Source organism: Microcaecilia unicolor, chromosome 3 (genome assembly GCF_901765095.1).
Source record: "Microcaecilia unicolor chromosome 3, aMicUni1.1, whole genome shotgun sequence".
Lineage (NCBI taxonomy): Eukaryota > Metazoa > Chordata > Amphibia > Gymnophiona > Siphonopidae > Microcaecilia > Microcaecilia unicolor.
Window position 1 is genome coordinate 346,675,694 of NC_044033.1, and position 21,936 is coordinate 346,697,629.

Below are 21,936 nucleotides of genomic sequence, written 5' to 3' on the forward strand. Positions count from 1 at the left end.
TTGTTCCGGGGCAGAGGGAGCAGCAGGGAACGAGCGGACTCAGAGCCGACAGGCGCTCGGCACCCCCCCCCCCCCAGCAGGTAAAAATGCACCCAAGGGGGGGGGGGGTGTAATTTCACCGGGGGGGGGGGGGTCGCGCTGCACCCGGGGGGGGCTGCTTCGGCGATCCACCCCGGGTGTCAGCTAGCCTAGGAACGCCACTGTGCCTTGTCAAAGATTCTGTGACTAGTTGCAAGGGGCCTGGCTATTGTGAGGTGGGTCCCTCAGTGATCACTCCACCCCTGAAGGGTGGCCTGGCATTTGAGGACCGGCACCTTTTTTGCTAGAAAAAATGCGCTGGTTTTAGCAATCCTTCATGACAGCCCATTATATCAGCTGTGATGTGCATTAGACATCCTTTGCAAAACTACTGAGTAAAACTACTGTATCAGCTACTTGCTATTCCTTCAATGAACTGCTTGCTGGAAACAAAGAAACCACATTCAAAACCTACACCCCATTCTAAACTCTCACACCAATCACTGTGCAATATACCTTACGAAGGGTTTCCATTTCTTCTGTGTAGGTTGCTAGCTTTTTCTGCTCCCTGTTCACTTCAGACACCAGTCTCATAATGGTTTCTCTGCTAGCTTTCGATTCCATCTCATGGACATTTATGGTCTCTTCAAGACTGACAATCCTGCCTTTCAGTGCTAAATTTTCTTCACGCAGCTTACTGACCTGAAAATAAATAAAACTAAAATATTATGTACTGTCAAGAAATAACCAACAGAACTACATGTGCTCATGTTCCCCGATCAAACCATTTTTTGTTTGATTTAGTTTTATATTGGCAAGATCAAGGAAAAACTGCTCCTATTTATAATAAGCGCTTGGTCTCTGTAAGGGGTAAGGTTGACTCCATGAATTTCTGGGATAGAGTAGATATGTTTTTATCTGATGACAGTGGCGTACCAAGGGGGGGCGGGGGGGTGGTCCGCCCCGGGTGCACGCTGCTGGGGGGGGGGGGTTCCGGGGCAGAGGGAGCAGCAGGGAGGGAACGAGCGGACTCGGAGCTAACAGGCGTGCGGCACCCCCCCCCCCCAGCAGGTAAAAATGCACCCGGGGGGCTCGCAACGGCGATCCGCCCCGGGTGTCAGCCAGGCTAGGAACGCCACTGTCTGATGACATTATTGAGGAGAATATATCACTTGACTATTGGGATTCAATTACTGCTAAGATATTGAATGAGTTAGCTCCATTAGCAATTAAATGTAAACTTGCCAGGAAGTCAGTTAAATGGTTTACAAAGGCTGGTCTGCAAAGAGGGGGATGGGGCGGGGGGGGGGGGGGCGGGGAGCAAAATTTCCCAGGGCCTGGCACTAGCATGGCTCTCCTGCTCCTGTGTGCCACAGAGCACAGTTATCACGTTAACTCTGCTCTTCCTGCCACAGGTCTTTCTTCCTGCTGTGTCCCGCCTCCTGGGTAAAGTACTTCCTGTTTGGACGCGGCAGGAAGAAGGACCTGTGCAGCAGAACGGAGCTAGCAGAAGAGAAGACAAGCAAGTAAGCAGTGGCACCCATCCCTTTGTTTATCAAGGTGATGGAGGGTGGGTGACTGAAAAGCTGAACTCTTTCTTGGATAAGTTTCAACTTTTACATGGAGCTCAGTCAAGTTTTCATTAGGGCTGCAGCATCTGGTCAGAAACTACTGAAACTAGGTCAAAGTTCTATTATTGTTCAATTTGACAGTGCTTTTCACCTGGTGGATCATGCCATTTTTTGTCTCTCTTAAATTCATTGGTGATTCTAAGCTTTGTATTGTCTTGGTTTCTATTCAGATCATATAGCGTAAAGATGCAGGGTGAATTTTCTGACCATTGGGATGCAATGTGTGTAGTGCCTCAGGGGTTCCCCCTTTCACCTTCATTGTTTAATGTTTTAATGAAACCATTAGCAGACTGTTTAGATTTGCTTCAGTTGCAATTTTATATATATGCAGACATCATAGTATTAATAGCTTGTATGCCAGGTAATTCTTCTCATGAATCAATTATGTTGCACTGTTACAGGCAGTTGATAATTGGGTACGGTCATTTAGGTTGAAACTAAACAAAGAAAAGACTAGCCAGCTTATTTTCAAAGGAGATCGCTGGCCATCTTCTGACACAAATCGGGAGATGGCCGACCATCTCCTAAGCCAGCCAAATCGCCATAATCGAAAGCCGATTTGGACGTCCCCAACTGATTTCGTCGCCGGGACAGCCAAGGTTCCCGGGGGCGTGCCGGAAGGGTAGTGAAGGCGGGGACAGGGGCGTGATTAAGAGATGTGCGCCCTCGGTCGATAATGGAAAAAAGAAGGGCGTCCCTGGCAAGAATTTGGTCCACTTTATTTGGTCCCTTTTTTTTCAGGTCCAAGTCCCAAAAAAGTGCCTGAACTGACCAGATGACCACCGGAGGGAATCGGGGATCACTTCCCCTGACTCCCCCAGTGGTCACTAACTCCCTCCCACCCTCAAAAAAACAACTTTAAAAACTTTTTTTGCCAGCCTCTATGCCAGCCTCAAATGTCATACTCAGGTCCATCACAGCAGTATACAGGTCCCTGAAGCAGTTTTAGTGGATGCAGTGGACTTCAGGCAGGCGGACCCAGGCCCATCCCCCCCCTTACCTGTTACACTTGTGGTGGAAATGGGAGCCCTTCAAAACCCACCCGAAACCCACTGTACCCACATGTAGGTGCCCCCCTTCACCCCTTAGGGTTATGGTAGTTGTGTATAGTTGTGGGGAGTGGGTTTTGGGAGGTGTTGGGGGGGCTCAGCACCCAAGGTAAGGGAGCTATGCACCTGAGACCAATTTGCGAAGTCCACTGTAGTGCCCCCTAGGGTGCCCGGTTGGTGCCCTGGCATGCGAGGGGGACCAGTGCACTACGAATCCTGGCTACTCCCACAACCAAATGCCTTGGATTTGTTTGTTTTTGAGATGGCCGGCTTCGGTTTCCATTATGGGCGAAAACCGAAGCCAGCCATCTCAAACCCAGCGATCTCAACATTTATGTCGAGATTTGGCCAGCCGCAACTGTATTATCGAAAAAAAAAAGATGGCCGGCCATCTTTTTCGAAAATACGGTTGGCGCTGTCCTCGGAGATGGGCGCCCTTAGAGATGGGAGTCCACGGTTGAAAATGCCCCTCCATGGGTTGTTGTTAAACTTGCTAGACAACATAGGAATAAGAGGCAAGGTTCTCTTCTGGTTTGAAGGATTCCTGAGCTGCAGATCCTACAAAGTGAAAATGCCAGGTTACCTGTCAGCAGAATGGATTCCAGATTGTGGAGTACCACAAGGCTCCCCCATCTCTCCATCATTATTTAATATTCTATGGCCCCCTTGGGTTATAAGCTAGAAGTGAACGCTTTAAAACATACATCTACGTGGACGATGTAACCATATGAATCCCCTTTGCTGATGACATCATGGCTGCACTAAGAGTTATCAAATGGGCACTTGAATTGATGGAAACCTAGGCCACAACTTTCAAGCTGAAACTCAGAGATAAAATGAAACTCATGGTGATAACCAGCCCTCACAAACCAACAACAAGCAACATAATTCATATCGATCAACGGAATACACTCTAGAGACTAACTTCAAAGTGCTAAGAATACTGATCGACCAACATCTAACACTAGAACAGCAAGTATCAGCCTTAACATCAAAAACGACTAAGAGCATATTTTTCAAAACTACCTTTTGCATTCTAGTCCAAAGCTTTGTTCTGTCCCAGATAGACTACTGCAATGTGGTCTATGCGGAATGCAGAGAATACATACATACATACTCAAAAAACTACAAACAGCACAAAATACCTCTGCATGCTTGATCTGCGGAGCATCCAGATACGAACATTCAACACCACTAATGCAACATCTACACTGGCTACCAATAAGAGCAAGAGTGATCTTCAAAATATGCTCTTTCATCTACCAGGTTGTACACTGCACCGCACCAAGCTACATGACATCACTAGTAGAACTATCACAACCAACCCTCAAGACGTTGAGAGACTTCCTTATCATACACCTTTCCCAGCTATAAAAGGGTGGCCTACAGATCAGCCCACATCGCAAACTTCCCATTCAACGCGGCCAGATGGTGGAACACATTGCCCAAGGACACACATCATGACATCAACTATAACAGCTTTTGCAAAAAGCTAAAACATTTCTATAAAAGAAACTCCTGCTGATAGATGTAACTTAGCATCAAGCGATAGACATCTTGAAAAGTCATTTTATTTTAGAATTTGTTTATTAATAGAAGTCACAACTTTAAACAAGCATTTATACATGACAGTAGCATTTCTTTAACTCCTCCTACGATTGTTCCTAGCTAAATCACTCTCCCAAATACTGAGTGTCTTTGCTGTTCTTCTCACTATCTAATAGAAGATGAACTGTTGAACCACTTCAATTGTCCTCAACCTCCTCTATTTCCATCTCCTCAGTTCAACAACTACCCCACCACTCTACCCCTCCACCCCATAACCCCGGTCTGTTCTAACCCCCCCCCCCCTTTTTATTCCTCCCCTCTCTTCCCCCCCCCCTTTTTTTTCCCTTTTACAACCCCGTGATCAGTTTAATCAAACAAGTCTATCCGGTCACATATTAAGAATTTGGTCTCTGCCCCCAGGGGGTAGTGTCTGCCAAAATGGAGTCCATATTTGATAGAATTCTCTCTCAGTGTAACATGAATCTTGCCTGTGGTCTACCACTCTCCTCTCGAATCTCATATAATCTATTCATGTAGCTGCGCCATTGCTGCAAAGTAGGTGCTTTATTTGTAATCACTCCATGAGGATTAGCTTTTGAGCTATCATTGTTGACATCTTGAAAAGTCATAACCAGATCATGCTACTGCACACCCCACCCTAGATATGCTAACTCGTTATGCTAACTCGTTCATTTATCTCTCTTGATCCCTCTTCTCACATCCCTATTCTGTACTTGTATAACTAATATTTCCCCATCCTGTATTTGAATATCTGATTAATTTAATGTAAGCCACACAGAACTGAGTCCTCGACTCAGACTTATGTGGGGTATAAATCCAATAAAGTAAAGTACTATCACCTTTTTGTCCTACTGATCGTTCCTCTCCCTATGCACTCAAGCACCCTTCTAGCTTTCACCGTCACCTTTTCTACCTGTTTAGCCACCTTAAGATCATCACATACAATCACACCCAAGTTCTACTCCTCTTTCATGCACAAAAGTACTTCACCACTTATACCATACCGACCTCTTGGGTTTTTGCAGCCCAGATTCATGACCTTGCATTTTTTTAGCATTAAATCTTAGCTGCCAAATTCTAGACTACTCTTCAAGCTTTGCAAGATCCTCTGTATGCTATCTACACGCTCAGGGGTGTCTTGCTAATGTTCCCTCTAGCTGAGCAGGAGGCCTCCACCTACAGTCCTGCCAATGGGGAGTGCTGTTTCACTATTTCCAATAGTGAAGGACAGGCAAATTCTGCTGGACTCCAGGGAACCTTCTTGTCCCTAGTGATTGAAAAGACAATTTTGAAGCATCACCCCTGCTGGCAGTAATGCAATTGGAGGGAACAGTGATCCTATTGCAAATTTTGATGTCATCCAAATACCTGGATATTCAGTGCCAGTAATACACAGAGACACACACACACACATTAATTTTAATTCATTTTATCTATCTATCTATCTATCTATCTATCTATACACACACACTCTCTAATTTTAATACCTTTGAAAAGAGGATGTCCTGTGGTTTCTCTTTACTTCTGGTGTCCACCTCCATGCAGTCAGCAAGCTGTGCCAGAAATTCACTATAGTTCCTGCTGTGCCTGGATGCTTGACTTTTGCTCTCTTCCCACTGAGTTACGTATTTACTAATTAAGCAAATGACATGTGTTAGGATAAATATTCCTTGAACTTAGAGTCCTGTTTTCAAATACACACCTTGTGGATGCTCAGGGAACCAAGCACTCCATGACTCATGTGTTTTCATGGTAACCTATGCTGCCCACACACCTTAAAAAACATTTTGTTTTAAAATACATTTCAAAATATAGGTATCAGTATTCAAAAGCACTTATTTGGATAACAGCACTTGCTATCTGGATAAATGCTGCTAAGTGGGATATTCCATGGCACTATCTGGATCAGGGGTGGACTGACCATTTGGGCAACCGGACAGTGCCTGAGGGCACAGAGCAGTTGGGAGGCTGAGTACCTCCTCCCCACATGACCGAATTCTCTCTCCCCTCCGTCCCCGGGTCTGGCACTCCCCCTCTCTCTCACCGGCACTCCCACTCTGGCATTTCCCCTGTCTGTCCCCCCACCCCCACCCCACACATTTACCTCAAAAGTTCATTTCTCTGTACAGGGTCCCAGCATAGGCTGTCTGCCAGTGACCAGAACCTTTTCTCTGCTGCAGCCTGCCCCTTTCTGATGTAAGTTCCTGCTTAAGGGTCGGCCACAGCAGAGAGAAGGTTCCGGTCAGTGGCAGACAGCCTATGCTGGGGCCTTGTATGGAGAAAGGAATTTTTGAGGTCAACATGGAGGGGGAGAGAGCTGAACCTGGGGACAGAGGAGAGAAGGGGAGATGTTGGCCTCGGAAGGGAGAGAGATGATGGACCTGGGGAAGGTAGGGAAACAAAGATATTGGACCTGGTTGTGGGGGAGGGGCAGAGATGGTGGAGCTGTAGAGGGAGGGAGCAGACATGGTACATCCAGGTGGAGGATGAGGCACAGATGGCTCACCTGGGGGAGGGAGAAAGAACAAGAATGAGAGATGTTGCATGGGGGGGGGGGGGGGAGAGAGGGGAAGAAAGATGTTGGATCTGGGGAAGGGGAAAATGATGTTGGATCTGGGGAGGGGGAAGAGAGATGTTGGATCAGGGGGGATGGAGGGAGAGAAGGAGAGATGTGGCACTTGGGGGGGGGGGAGCATGATCCTCATTGCCCAGAGGCCCGGATCCCTCATTCTGCCCCTGATCTGAATATTATCTCTGAATAACTTTGTACATTGCCTTTGCATTATGCAGATAGTGTGAGGGAGGAGCATGAGCAGTGTTCTGTTCTCTGACAGCCTTGCACTAGTTTATAATGTGACCCTAAAATGTGTTTAATGCCTTTACTGTCATACTCACTTCTAAGGATCTTCATTGCTGCAGTTCCCACTGCAAAGATACGTGAGCAATGCAGTTCACAGGCAATGCAGCCACACTTGCCTGTCTGTATAAGAACTGTTACTATTGGTTTGTGCCACCAGCCCAGACCTCTTCACTTTTTCAGCCAAGCTTGGCTCCTTTGTCTACCTGCTATTATTTCCTGATCATTCTTACTATCTCTGTCCTGAGAGGTCAGCCAGGTATGACCTTTCCCTCCAATCGAAGGCTGTCCTCTAGGAACACCCTTGCTACCTGATGGCAGGCTCTGTTCCCATTGGTCTTTTTACCCCCTCCTCCCTGGTCCTGTGTGAGCCCTTCTTAGCCTCTCCCTCTCTCTCGCCATGAGGCATTCTCCATCTTGCTTCAGACAGCACTTGTCCTGCTTCACTCCTTGGAACAAACTTGGTTTTTTACCTTGAATATGTCTTCCTAATGAGATGTTGCACTCTCCAGTCACCCAGCTCTGAGCTACTTCTACCTGTTCAACTATTTCTCACCTCTGCAATAAAGCTGCCTCTTCAGATTTTTACATCCAACCACTGATACAGCTCTCAGAATTACGAAGTCTCTGTGCCCTGGGGCCACACTTCTGAACATCTGACTGAGTAAATTATCTGTATTTATTCAATAAAAAAAACCTTCAGAACATAAAGAGACTTCAGATGTGTTCTGGTGTGCCAAGGTTATACTTCAAGATATTGAGACTTTACAGTTAACAAGTCTTAAAAGGCTTGACAAGCAGAACCAGGCCAGTCACACAACCTATTCAGAAGGAAGGCAATTCTATAACAGGACACCTATGTGACACTTATTCTATAAAGGAAAATAGGTACCTACTATCCTTCAAAGAATATGAAACAGATTAAATACATGCCTATAATTTACAGACAAAATAAAAGAGAAAAGGGTCTGTGAAGTCCTTACAAAAATCAGATATCATTATGCTTTTCTTTAGGTTTAACACAGTAGACTCCCAATTTTCCTGCATTGATCTATATTTGTACTGAGAGGAGCTGAAACCAATACATGATTTCTATGGAAAACAACTCTATTATGCTGATGGATTGATTCCAGAGGGCAGGGTGCCACTACATTGCAATAGGCAGGCACAAATGGCCTGTCTGCTGACTCCTCTGTTTCTAAGTTTCCTGTTTCAGTTTTTACCTAAGAGGTTTTCACTGAAGTAGTTCACAGGTTCAGGTCAATAGCTGGCTCATATACTTTCAGGGTACCTCTGGTTTTTTTTTAAACTATTTGGAAAGAGCAGACTAATAAGAACTGAAGATGTGCCTCACCTAGATCTATGCTGACAGTCTGACTGCTTTTGGCTGTCTTTTAGACACATTTCCTTCAATAAACAATCCTACTGTCTCCCAAGCTAACTAGTTACAATATTCCCAATTCAAATACAGCTGTCTGGATATGGACTTTCCATTGGCGAAAAGCATAATCTTGCATGAGTGCCAGAAGCATAGTAGACACAATCTCTAAAGGCCATGCCAAAAAATTTTAGTTTGAATGCTAAAATTTGGATTAGTTGCTTAGTCAAAAGAATAGATGCACTAAGGCACCTTTTTAACAGCTGTGCACCTTGCATATTTAAAGGCCCTGGTCTAATCAACTGAAAGTATGATGGCTAGTTAGTAATGAGGAGCTCCCAGCAATCCATACATTAACCACAGACCTTAGCCTACCATCCTCCTTCCTCCAAGAAAGCATCCCATGGCTTTCTTTCCAAGGGAGGAGCTCTCCTGAATTCACACCTATAATTTAAGTGTGAATCCAGAGACGTGTGATATAGCAAAGCAATGATCAGTAAGAGAGGGTCCCAGAAGCGCCAGCTGACAGCACTGAAGCTCCAAATGATGCCTCCAACCTAGCTGCAACATCAAGCCCGTAATGAATGGAAAAGGTGTGCAGCAACGACCACATGGCAGATCTACAAATCTCATCTAGAGAGAAGGCACAGGATTTCTCCACAAGGTAGAAAAGGCCCTAATCTAATGCACTCACAGAAGAGGCAGAAGCTGTTTCCCAAGAAAGACATATGCAGATGAAATAGCCTTCGAGGCCGACTCGCCCTTTTTCTGACCTCCAAACAAGATGAAGAGATGATCCAAATGGTTAAATTCATTAGTAACCTCCAGGTGTTGCCTCTGGGCCCAACGGATGTCGAGAAAATGCAGAGAGGCAAAATCCGCTGCACAATGGCCCCTAACTCCTGCAAGGCCTACAGAGTGGAAGCATGGCCCGCTGCTTTAGCAAAGACTTACACGGGGACTCCCAGAAAAAATTTGCGATGGGAGAGGAAAACTCTAATCTGTACTATTCTCTAACAGTGTCAAGGAGCCATTGGTCCGATGTAATCTTGGTCCACTCTTTGTAAAAGTCCGCAAGACGATCCCCTGATTAGCAAGTGGGAAGAGTGGACCGGCAACCGGTCTTTGTAAAGAGTGGGAGGCTGGAGAAGATCTGGTAGGCTGAGCAGAGCTGCTTTTGTCCGAGCGAAAGGAGAGGCATGGTTGATATCTCATTCTCTGAGGAGCCAGACACCCTGGCTTGTACCTCCTGGAGTCCTTAAGCCAAAGGCATGATTGTTTACCCTGAAACCAACTTCTCCAGATCCTCCTTAAACAATAGCTTGCCTTGAAAGGGTAGCTTCATGAGGTGCTGCTTGGATACAGCGTCCGCAGCTCAGTGGAGAAGCCAAAACAAATGCCGGACTGTCACTGCCAACGTCATTTGCTTAGCAGAGGCCCTGATCAAATCATATGAGTCAGCCAAATAGGCCTATCTGTCTCAGTAGATGGAAACTCCCCAAGAACCTGGGAATCTGAGTTTGCCAGGAAGTCCACAAGCCTCTGAACCCAAAACAAGGAGGCCCAGGCCGCATAGGAGCTGTATATAGTTGCCTGCAGGGAAAGGGTAGAAATCTCAAAAGACAATTTCAGAGAAGATTCCTATCTTGGACATCCTTCAGGGTGATACTCCCACTGGAAAGATGGTCTTCTTGGTAACAGCCGCCACCAAGCAATCCACTCTGGGGAGCTGCAACTTCTCCAGTTTCTCAGGAAATAGAATAAAGGTCAGCCATGGCCTGGAAACCCTAAGACCTGCATCAGGAGTGGACCACTGGACTGAAATTAGTTCCTGCATCACCTCATGAACTGGGAAGACCCTAGAAGGTTCTTAGTGCTAACCATCATGGGATTAACTGCCAAAGAAGACAGAGAGGGTAGAGAACAAATGTTAAAAACCTCCAAGGCTTTAGTTATAAATGCTGGAAGTCCCTCTCTATGGAGCATCCAGACAGCTATGGGATCATCAGCTTCACCCAGAGCTAGCTCTCCTTCCTCCAGCCCTTCAGGCAGTAAGGTTCAGCAGAGAAGCAACAGAAGATCCTCCTCCCCCACACTTCAAGGGACCCGGAGAAGTGGGAGAAATGGTTACCACCTCTGAGATGGAGTCCAAACACCTCTGCTTGGTAGGATACATCTTGGGAGGCACCTGAAGCAGAACAGAGAGCACTCCCCACCTAAGAACACTTAAGGAGATATGCTTGGTGCAGGAGGAACACAAACTCAGGAAAGAAGGGCTCCTGAGTCCCCAGTGCAGCAGAGGAAGCAAGAAGGAGAGACCCTAAGGCTGCTTCAGAAAGAGGACCCAGCAAGAAGGAAGCTTCTGTCTCATGGGAATCCAACATGGCTGCAGACGCTGAAGTCTCACAGAGAGCTGTGTGAAGACAGCACTGCACCAAGTCCCACTGAAGAAGCAACTGAGTCCACCATTACCGAGAGAGAAGAGCAGCACAAACACTCAGCACCTGATGCCAAACGACACTCTAGAGCCCGGCAAACTGCAGGAGCTGCCGCACAATCCTCCACCAAAGAAGAAGAGAAGTGAAGAGAAGCTGCAAATAAAACCTGAAGGTAATAAATTTTAAAAGTGTACTCCCCCAAATGCAGCTCTATACTCACACTAGGGATAACTGCTGGGTTTTGGAAGCACCACTCAACCCCCTCTAAGCACACAACCGTTCACACTAAAACAGTGTGATCTGAACATATAAGCTCCCAAATTTTCCCTTCTTTTTTGTTGTTGTTGAAGCTGTGAGGAGGGGAAAAAAAAATCAGTGGCAAGAGGAGGGAGGGAGGGAGGAAGGACATGGCCTCACCACATGTACCCTCAAATAGGCACCAGCGAACCTAAGCACCCCCAGGCTCGACTGAAGTAGCAAACTAGGACAGGAGTCACTTCCAGGAGCAGCTGCAGAAACCATCTATCAGCATGCTGAGATAGAGGAAAATATTGTCTGACCAGGCTGTTTATCATCCTATATCAGAGGTTTTTTTTTTGTTACATTTGTACCCCATGTTTTCCCACTCATGGCAGGCTCAATGTGGCAATGGAGGGTTAAGTGACTTGCCCAGATTAACAAGGAGCTGCCTGTGCCTGAAGTGGGAATTGAACTCAGTTCCTCAGGACCAAAGTCCACCACCCTAACCATTAGGCCACTCCTCCACTTCAGTATTGCCCTCTATCTTTAGCTGCTGATAGATGATCACAACCCACTTGTCTCTGGATTCATCTGCATGATGACAGGAATAACCTGTTCTAATAAGGTTAAATAGACACAACATTACCCTGACATTTCAAATACTGCAGTCAAAAACCATCTAATACAGTCTCTTACTTCAACCTGGCCTCTTGTTCCTGGATCTTCTCCTTCATCTCCTGATTCTCTTGGAGTACAGCCTGTGCTGCTATCTCTGCTCGAGTCTTGGAGGTAACAAGCAGACCCGATTCTTCATCCATCTCCTGCACCCTGCCTCGTAAAGAGCTGATCAGGGAGGACTGTCTTGCATTATTCTCTTTATAGCTCTCCACTTCATTCTTCAGCTCTTGGAGGGAAACTTCTCTGGAGTTCAGCCGAGTCCGTAGATCAAGGAGCTATAACATAAAAGTAGAAAAATCAGCACATTATGAAACCAGGAAGAGGCATACCTAAAACAACCTCTAAATTCAATACCCAATTTTTGAAAGTTGGCCTTAGAAAATGGAAAGCTTCCAACAGTCCATCAACTATGAGATGCAATGAGTATTATCTGTAAATACGTACTGGAATTTACAGCTGAACCAGATATTTAAAAAATAAAAATCATTTTAATTGTGCGGTTTTTAAACCTGGTTGGAAACAGCAACATTTTTAAAATCAATAATCTCCTTTGCTTTTACCTTTCTTTAGATGCCTTCATCTTTAGCTCCCTTTACAGCTGTGTAAGGGAATCCCCAATAACTGTCTTCAAAATTGAATGTAAGAACAAGAAAAAATAACTTTCAGGCCCACTGGTTCACCTGTAATACTTCATACATCAAACTTAACACATTAACAGCTATGAGCTCATTTATAAAGGGCAGGAGTGATACTTAGATGGCCACTCCAACAGAAAAGAAAAGGACAATACCAGATGGATTTCTACAGTTTATGTCCCATATAGGGCAAAACAGATCAGGATGGACTGGAGTGGTGCTGATGGCAACTCCAGCAGTGGGGAAATAGGGCCAATGCCAGACAGACTTCTATAGTTTTGAGTTCCAAAAATGGGAATGGTGGATTAGGATTAAGTATACATATTTTATTATTTATTAGTATTTATTAGTATTGAGGGAATTTACTCAAGGCGATGTACAGTAAGAATAGATCAAACACAAGCAATAGACAATTACAGCAGTAAAAATATTCAAACAACAATACAAAGTATGGCATGGAGGGGCATAATCGAACGGTGCCGGCCATCTATTTGGCCAGCACCACAAAGAGCAGTCCCAAACCATATTATCGAAAAAGATGGCCAGTCTTCTTTTGTTTCGATAATACGGTCGGGGCCGGCCAAATGTCAGAGATGGCCGGCATCGGTTTTCGCCGATAATGGAAACTAATGCCGGCAATCTCACCCAGCCAAATCCAAGGCATTTGGTCGTGGGAGTAGCCAGCATTTGTAGTGCACTGGTCCCCCTGACATGCCAGGACACCAACCGGGCACCCTAGGGGGCAATGCAGTGGACTTCAAAAATAGCTCCCAGGTGCATAGCTCCCTTACCTTGGGTGCTGAGGGCCCCCCCCCCCCCCCCAATATTTATTTATTATATTTGTATCCCGCACTTTCCCACTAAAAGCAGGCTCAATGCGGCTTACGTAGTAATAGGTAACACAGAATTTTGTATGTAAAGTAGGAAATTATACAAGTATAACATAATAGAAGGATGGATGGGTAGTAAATGGATGGGTAGGTAGGTAGAGACAGGTGATAGAGAGAGGAGGGTAAGGTGGGCGATAGATTCTGGGTCAATGTCGTTTTCTCTTCAGTATATATAAGGTAGATGGGTTCATCCCCCCACCTACCTGTTAAACTTGTGGTAAATGTTAAGCCCTCTAAAACCCCCCAAAACCCACTCCCCACTACCATAGCCCTTAGGGATGAAGGGGGCACCTACATGTGGGTACAGTGGGTTTTGGGGGGTTTTAGAGGGCTTAACATTTACCACAAGTGTAACAGGTAGGGGAATGGGCCTGGGTCCACCTGCCTGAAGTGCACTGCACCCACTAAATACTGCTCCAGGGACCTGCATACTGCTGTCAGGGAGCTGGGTATGACATTTCAGGCTGGCATAGAGGCTGGCAAATTTTTTTTTTTTGGGGGGGTGAGAAGGGGTTGGTGACCACTGGGGGAGTAAGGGGAGGTCATCCCCGATTCCCTCCAGTGGTCATTTGGGGCACCTTTTTAAAGCTTGGTCCTGAAAAAAAAGGGACCACGTGAAGCCAATGAAATGCTCGTCAGGGCCGGCTTTCTTTTTTCCATTATCGAGCGAAACCGGCCATCTCGTGAGCACGCCCCCGTCCCGCATTTGCTACCCTACCGACACACACCCTTGAAGTTTGGCCAGAAAGCAGTTGGCGCTGGTCAAAATTGGCTTTTGGTTATACCGATTTGGCCGGGTTCAGGAGATCGTCGGCCATCTCCCGATTTGTGTCGGAAGATGGCCGGCGATCTCCTTCGAAAATAAGCTGAATAGTATACTACTTACAATGTCAACACAATGCGTAACCGAACATTTTAATTGACAGTGTAGGGTATATAAGCAAAGATGGAGCATATAGATAGGTAAGAGGAGTTAGAAAATAAGGTGAACAATTTAAAGAGAAATGCACATGGGGTCAGAGAGATGGTTAAATATTATCTCAGCTAGGGTAGGAGTGGATAAACATGTCCTGCTGCATTATGTGCAGCCAGTGTCACTCCTTGTGTGTATGAGTGAGACTAACAAGTTAGTTACTTCTTCCATTAAAGGCTTGGTTGAAGAACCAAGCTTTCACCTGCTTCCTGAAGTAGAGATAGTCTAGTGTTAAGCGGAACCTTTCAGGGCGTGCATTCCAGAGTGTGGGGGCTACTCTGGAAAAGGCTCACTTGCGAATATCACATCATGTAATGACTTTATACCATGTTCACATTCACATCGTATGAGTGCAAGTGATGTGCATGTCAGTAGTGGAGGGGAAGACATTTTAAGTGGTACATAGCGAGTAAAATGTTGTCAGTAATACTACTGGACTGTTGGTTTAATCACGAATTGATAATGAATGCGACTGTTGGACAGACTGAATGGACCGTGTGGGCCTTTTATCTGCCATCGTGTACTAAATAAGAACCAGTGTGGCTGAAAATATACATACCAATAGATGAAAGCAGTATGGTCTTATAAAAATTGATCAAGCATACCAAATAACCATCACAAGCCTTCAGGCATACTTACCAGCATCAACAGGCCCAAATAATCAAAAAATGCTGAAGTACTGAAAGCAAGTGGCCACAGTCAGTCTCCATCCTTAAATTTATACAAGCATTCTGATGGGCAGAAGGAATGAGTGAAAATTTATCAGCACAAGAGGAGAAGCAAGCAAAAGAATTAGCACAGCAAGATGAAAAAAATCACAAGGCTAAGGCCAGTGGCATACCGAGGGCAGGGCGATGGGGGCAATCCACCCCGGGTGCACGCTGCAGAGGGATTCAGGAAGTAGCCACGCAGCTGTCAGCTCCCAGCACCCCCAAGAGGTAAGAACAATGCACCCGGGGAGAGGGTTTGAAGGAGATGCGCCGGGGGGGGGGGGGGCGGGGAGGGTGCACAATGGCTATGCGCCCCGGGTGGCAGCTGACCAAGGAACACCACTGGTTAAGGCTAAAATAGAGTAGGAAATGCATAGAGTTAATTCAAAAATAAGCAGATCAAAATGTGACACCCGAATAGCTAAGGAGGGGAGAACTTAAACCTAGAGATGAGAGATTGATAACTGCAGCATAGGACAGTGGATTGCAGACAAAAAGGGTTACAGCCAGCACAGAAACAATGGTAAAACAGACAAATGCAGAATCTGTAGCACTAAGCTGTAAATGGTCACACATCTCATGTGACATGCTGATGTCAGAAGGCCTGTACATAGAATGGCACAATAAGGTATATTTATTAGATTCTTGATATACAACCAAAGTGGTTTACATATTATATACTTTCTGTCCTTAGTGAGCTCACAATTTAAGGGGCCCTTTATTAAACCATGTTAAGCGCTAATGCGCTCTTGGAGAAAAGGCCTCTTAGCACACACTAATCATGCACTATTTTGTTTTAATATTTTTTGGGGAGGGTCATGGCATGAGCAGGGAATGAGCATGGAAGCATAATCCAGGTAGCGCGAGTGAACTGGATAAAGTGGACTTAAAGCAGGAGCACTTATCGCCTCCTAAATAGTACACAACCTGAAAAAAAATGGAAATATGCCTAAAATTCAGCTGCATTAGAAATGAGCCTAGCCTGTAGGTAAGTCCCGTGTTAAGATGTGCTAAGCCCACTTCCTAACATGGTTTATAAAAGGGCCCCTAAGTTTTAGACCTGGGGTAATGGAGGGTTAAGTGACTTGCCCAGGGTCACAAGGAACGGTTTAGGGTTACCATATTTTGTCCCCCCCAAAAGGAGGATGCATGCCCTGCCCCCACCACACCCAGTCTCGCCCCCTTTCACACCCCGCCCCCTGTCACACCCTCGCTCCACCCCCTGTCACATACCCCGTCGCCCCCCCTCACTACTGCCCTGGTGGTCTAGTGACCTCTACGGGGCAGGAAAGAGCCCCCTCTTTCCTTCCCGGAGCGCTGCCCTGCATGCATCCTTCCTGTTGCTGATCCTCAGCGCCGAGTCAAAATGGCTGCCAAGAGTTGAAGTCTCGCGAGGTCACTTCAACTCTTGGCGGCCATTTTGAATCGGCTCCGAGGATCAGCAAAAGGAAGGATGCATGCAGGGCAGCGCTCCGGGCAGGAAAGAGGGGGCTCTTTCCTGTCCCAAAGGCGGAAGAGGTCACTAGACCACCAGGGCACTAGTAAGTAAGGGGAGGGGAGGCTAGCAATCTGCCCGTTTGTCCGGATTTCTGGGCAAAAAGGTAGGCTGGGGGGCGGGCCGTCCTATGCCCGCCCACCAGCCTGCTCATTTGTCCAGAAATCTGGACAAACGGGCAGATTGCTAACCCTACCCTGGTTCTCGCCCACTGGACTAGACATTAAGCTACTCCTCGTATGGTCCTCTAAAAACAGTGGAGCCAATATTCAGACCACAGCTGTCAACATTTTTGTAAATGCTGACTGCCACAGGCTGATTTGCAACCGAATATTCAGGACTGGTCCACACTCAGGTACTGGCGCTGAATACCCAGTTGATCAGCGACTACCAGACGTTGTCCAGGCATTGAGGCCCAGATGCTCAGAACTCCAACGCTTTAGGGAACAGCACCAGAAAACACCAGCCTGTGCACCAAATCAAACTTACCGCACAATGTTCAACACTATCGATATGTAAATTATGGTGCCCTTTTACCAAGCTGCTGTAAAAAGGCCCTGCGATAGCGGCGGCAGCTGTTTTTACCACATACCACTTTTACCACAGCAGGTAAAAAAAAACAAAACACATGGTCATTCAGTACGCTTGAACTTACTGCATTGCCATGCGGGGGAGGAGAACTTACTGTCACCCATTGAGGTGGCAGTAATGGCTCCCACACTACCCTGGAGGTAACCGGGCAGCATGCAGCACTGCCCAATTGCTGCCGGGTAACCACCGGCGGTATTTTTTTTTTTAATCCAGCAGCGCCAATGGCGAGTGCTGGAGGCAGAACTACCGCCGACGGCCGTGTTGGGCCAGTGGTAGTTCCAGGTTGCCACATGGCAACCCTATATGCACACTGTTAGTGCTGAGCATTGGAAGTTAAATGGGGAGGAACATTCAGGAGCATGCCCACAAAAGCTGTGCGGTATGCACAGCTGTTGTATGCATGCCCAGTCAAAAGGGAACGGCTGTGGTTTCCAAAGTGGAAACCATGAACAGAAAGTAAACCAGACAGCAAAAATGTAAAAATATACAAGTAAAAAATGTTTAAAAAAAAAACATAATACTGGAGACGACTCCAGAAACAAATTGCAAAAACTGCAGAGCTGCACACAGAGTTACAGCTGTCCGGTACCCGCAACCTCCCGCATCAGGAACTAGAGATCGGCAGGGGACCCCTGAGATTAAGCAAAGATCAACTGCCCCCATTCCTCCATCTACCCCCAGGGACTCTTCTGTAACTGTGCCCACTCACCCTAAAGCCTGTTCAGAGCTGTTGATAGGTTTTAGTCATTAGGGGTGGGGGTTGTATGCCGTTTTTCTGAGCATGGGAAGGAATCACATTTTAATACTAATGAGCTTGTTTCATAGAATCATCAGTTGCTTTTTCCATGAACGGTAAAATGCCGTGCAGAAACCTTTTCTGCATTAGACACACAATCACATGCACGGTAAACTGACTAAAACTAGTCAATGAAACGTTGAAAGCTCTGTTAGCTTGAGCATCGGGACCTTGGTGCCAGTAGTCGCATAGCTCTCTGGGCAGGCTAGGCCAGCCTTTTCTGTATATTCTTACCTCTGCCTGAGCACATTCAAACTTGACATGTAGAGCAGCAAGTTCACTGCGAGCAGTTTCAACCTGAACACGATAGTGATTCATCTGTTCTCGAGTGATCGGCATGTCCAAAAGGTGTTCATAAGTTCTCTGGAAAGGTGACACATGTAGACTATGAATACGTGATTGAGACAAAGTTGTCAATATTGAAAGGGTGTGTCTGGCACACTTCACAGTTAAAATTCTACCTCCACTAACGTTTACCAGAACTAAACGGGACGGAGTTGGGGGCATTCCTGAGGCCCATTTCAACACTGGCCAGTCAGCACTGATATTCAGCATTGGGCAGCCAAAGTTAACAGGTAACTGTGCTCGGCCAGACTGCAGACATAAAGTTAAACAAATAAATTTGTTCGGTTAACTTAAGTAGAGAGGTGTGGTTAACTTTAGTTGGGGTATTCAGCCTGAACATATTTGGGCTGAATATTCGGATAAGGTTAACTGGACAAAGTTGTTTGGTTAATTTTACCCACAGGAAACAGTGAAGGTGACTCAAATAATGCACAGACGATGCTCCAAAGATTCTAAAACTTTATTGTCCAACAACCAAGACTCGACCTGGCCATGTTTCGGACTTTCTGGCTTGCCTCAGGAGTTATCTATCGCAAATGTCAGCCTAACCGAGTACTGCTGATTGCAAGGGAATTCACTAGTGAGCTATTTAAAATTCACTTCTCATCACAGACAGCAAATAGTCACATGGCCATGTCAAGTCTTGGTTGTTGGACAATAAACTTTTAGAATTTTCGGAGCATCGTCTGTGCATTATTTGAGTCACCTTCACTGTTTCCTGTGTGTCTTCAGTCTGCGGAGGCTTTTGTTCTGTGTGTATGTTGGTTAATTTTACCCACATACAGCTGTCTGAAAACTGACATCATGAAGTTCAGTCTAATGTGATATAGGTTTGTTATAATTGTAAAACAAATATCAAGGTCTTATCAGACTCTTTCCCCCCCCCCCCTTTTTTTTTTCTCTCAGGTTCCTTCAACTTTCCTGATTAGGGAGAGAGTCAGTGTTGCAGCACAAACCCCAATTTAAACAGTTCACTTTTCCACTTCAACCTTTTCTCCCCCTGTCCACCTATTACCGGTCCAGGGGAATGTAAGGGTCCCACCCTTTCACTGTCAGCACCAACTCCTGACAACCTCCCACTTGACCCAGGTTGAAACATTCCTTGCTTAATTCCTCCTCTGATGCAGCCACCTTCTGCCCCCTGCATCAAGCCAGAGAACCAGGCTGCCATCTGCCCTCTTAACTCTCTACCTTTAACTTTGGCAAGAACTGAGATATCCATGGGCTCCTCTTCCAGGCTCTCCTCTCTCTCTCTCTCTCTCTCTCTCTTTCTTCCCACCATCCCCTGATTGCCAATCCATGGGTTCTTCTACCATGCCCCCTCCCAGCTGCTCTTAATTCCTCTGATTGAACTTACTCAAAGTCTCCTCCTTCCCATTAGCCCTCTGGGACTGGTAGTGTGAATAATTCTTTCTTGCTCTTCTCTGTGTCTCCCTCAGGGGCTGCTGGGAATTGTAGTCCCTGGCTCTACTCTGTGTCTCCCTCAGGGGCTGCTGGGAATTGTAGTCTTTGGCTCTCACTATTTCCTCTGAGGAAGATGACCAACTGCTTTTCCTATCATGCTGGATCCTTGGGGACCGGAATCTACGGCGACCACCCCTACGGACGGACTCAGGCCACCCTGAAGGAGCCCTTCTCTCCCCTTCCCTGGCCATTTCCCACTCCATGTCCTCGTACTCTTCACAAGGTCCTGAAACCAGACCGTGGTATCAAATATTCAAATGTTTCTCCTTAAGCAATTTATTATCCAAGAATGTGGTTCAGTATCAAAGGCTTTCTTATAGTAAATCCATGCTATACTAAGATTTCTGCTTATCTTAGCACTGGCCAAGATGGCTTTATTCAACATTAACTGATCTTTTGTTCCATGTGCTTCTCTCTTATTGCCCTTCTGCGCTATTTCCAAGATGTTATTGGAGTCTATATAATCATATATTCTATTGGCATTTATTATAACAAAAAGGAGGAAATATTTTTTTTCACTCAACAAATAGTTAAGCTCTGAAACTCTTTGATGGAGGACGTAGTAACAGCGGTTAGCATATCTGGATTTACAAAAGGTTTGGACAAGTTCCTGGAGGAAAAGTCCATAGTCTGCAAATTCTCCAAATGAGTTATTTTTGTGCATCCCAAGACAATAATGAACTTCACTCCTAAGGCAAGGAATGTGGAGGATGATCTCAGTCTCTCAAATTTACTGCTAACACTCACTGTAGTACTTGCATTGTGCCAAAGAGAACTTCTTTCTGGAGTTAATAAGATGTAATATACATAGGCAGCTTATCCAGATGTACTTAGAAGAGTTTTTTTTAAATCAAGCCTGTGGTACCCAAAACAATAGAAAATATATCCATATTTTTCTGCAACGTTTTCTTAGTCTCGGACAGCATTTCTTGGTACTTGAGGATCTTCTCTCTCTCCACACAATTCACCAAGTAATCGCTTGGGACCAACACCTCTACAGTCAATGCCGTTCTGGTGATACTCACTTTTCTGACAGCCTCTGTTAGTCAGTTCATTGTTTTGCAGCTCAGCTTTGCTTCTGAAACATTTGTCACATTCAGAACATTTAAATAGTTTGCCTCCTGTGTGAGTCACTTTATGCTGTTGCAACCCACCTTTCCCTTTGAAACATTTATCACATTCAGAACATTTAAATGGCCTGTCTTCGGTGTTAGTTACCTTATGCAGTTTCTGCTCACCTTTACTTTTAAATCATTTATCACATTCAGAACAATTAAAGGGTTTCTCTCCTGTATGAGTCACCTTATGCAGTTGCAGTTCACTTTTCCTTTTGAACAATATCACATTCAGAACATTTAAAAAATGTGTCTCCCCTGTGAGTCACTTTATACTTTTGCACCTCATCTATGTGTATAAAACATTTATCACAATCAGAACATTTAAATTAGAGAGTTGCACGGGGACAGAAATGCGACCCATCCCCGCCCGTCCCCGCCAGAATCAAACCCGTCCCCGCTCATCCCCGCCAGAATCTAACCCGTCCCCACCCGTCCCCGTGAGTAATCTCCTCCGTCCCCGCCCGTCCCCGTGCGTGATCTCCTCCAACCCCGCCCGTCCCCATAAAAAAAAGGAAGTATGTATTTCTGAATTTTAATTAGTCTTTATTGAGTTTTAATGAAAATACAAAATGCAAACATCGTCCAAGTAAGAGGACCCAAACCAGTCAGGAATATTTGGCAGTTATTTCTTTAGTCCATTCAGAAACAGAAGTCCATCAACAGTGTGTGGTCCTAGCTGTGATCGTCTATCCTCAAGAACACGCCCAGCTGATGAAAATGACCGTTCGGATGATGTGCTGGCAGCAGGCACTCCAAGGACTCGTCTGGCAACTCTAGAAAGATTTCTCCACTTAGTTGTTTTTGACTTCCAGTAAGACAAGATGTCATCAGTAATTCCGTCAGTGGTAGTCATGTATGCATCCATCTGTGAAAAAGCAGATGGTATCGTTTTGAATGTGATTGTGTGAAGGCATATTTTGCAATGACAGTAGTATTGTCATTACAAATAGAACATATTGAAATAGCTAACAAAAGAACATATATACATACCTCAGATATATTTGAAGATGAAGAAGAATAGAGGTCTTCCAAGAAATGTTCCTCTAGTTTCATCTTTTTAT

The 21,936-nt window shown here is 45.6% G+C and overlaps 1 protein-coding gene across 1 annotated transcript in view; it reads right to left on the minus strand.

Annotated features, from left to right (window-relative positions):
• Positions 1-21,936, minus strand: part of CCDC170 (coiled-coil domain containing 170) — a 164,292-nt gene that overhangs the window by 72,374 nt on the left and 69,982 nt on the right. Inside the window, exons 4-7 of the mRNA XM_030198473.1 lie at positions 18,183-18,311; positions 11,877-12,133; positions 5,755-5,899; positions 535-720 (exon numbers count right to left, since the gene is read on the minus strand). Of these exons, the coding sequence (XP_030054333.1) occupies positions 535-720; positions 5,755-5,899; positions 11,877-12,133; positions 18,183-18,311 (717 nt within the window). The remainder of the gene's footprint in view (positions 1-534; positions 721-5,754; positions 5,900-11,876; positions 12,134-18,182; positions 18,312-21,936) is intronic.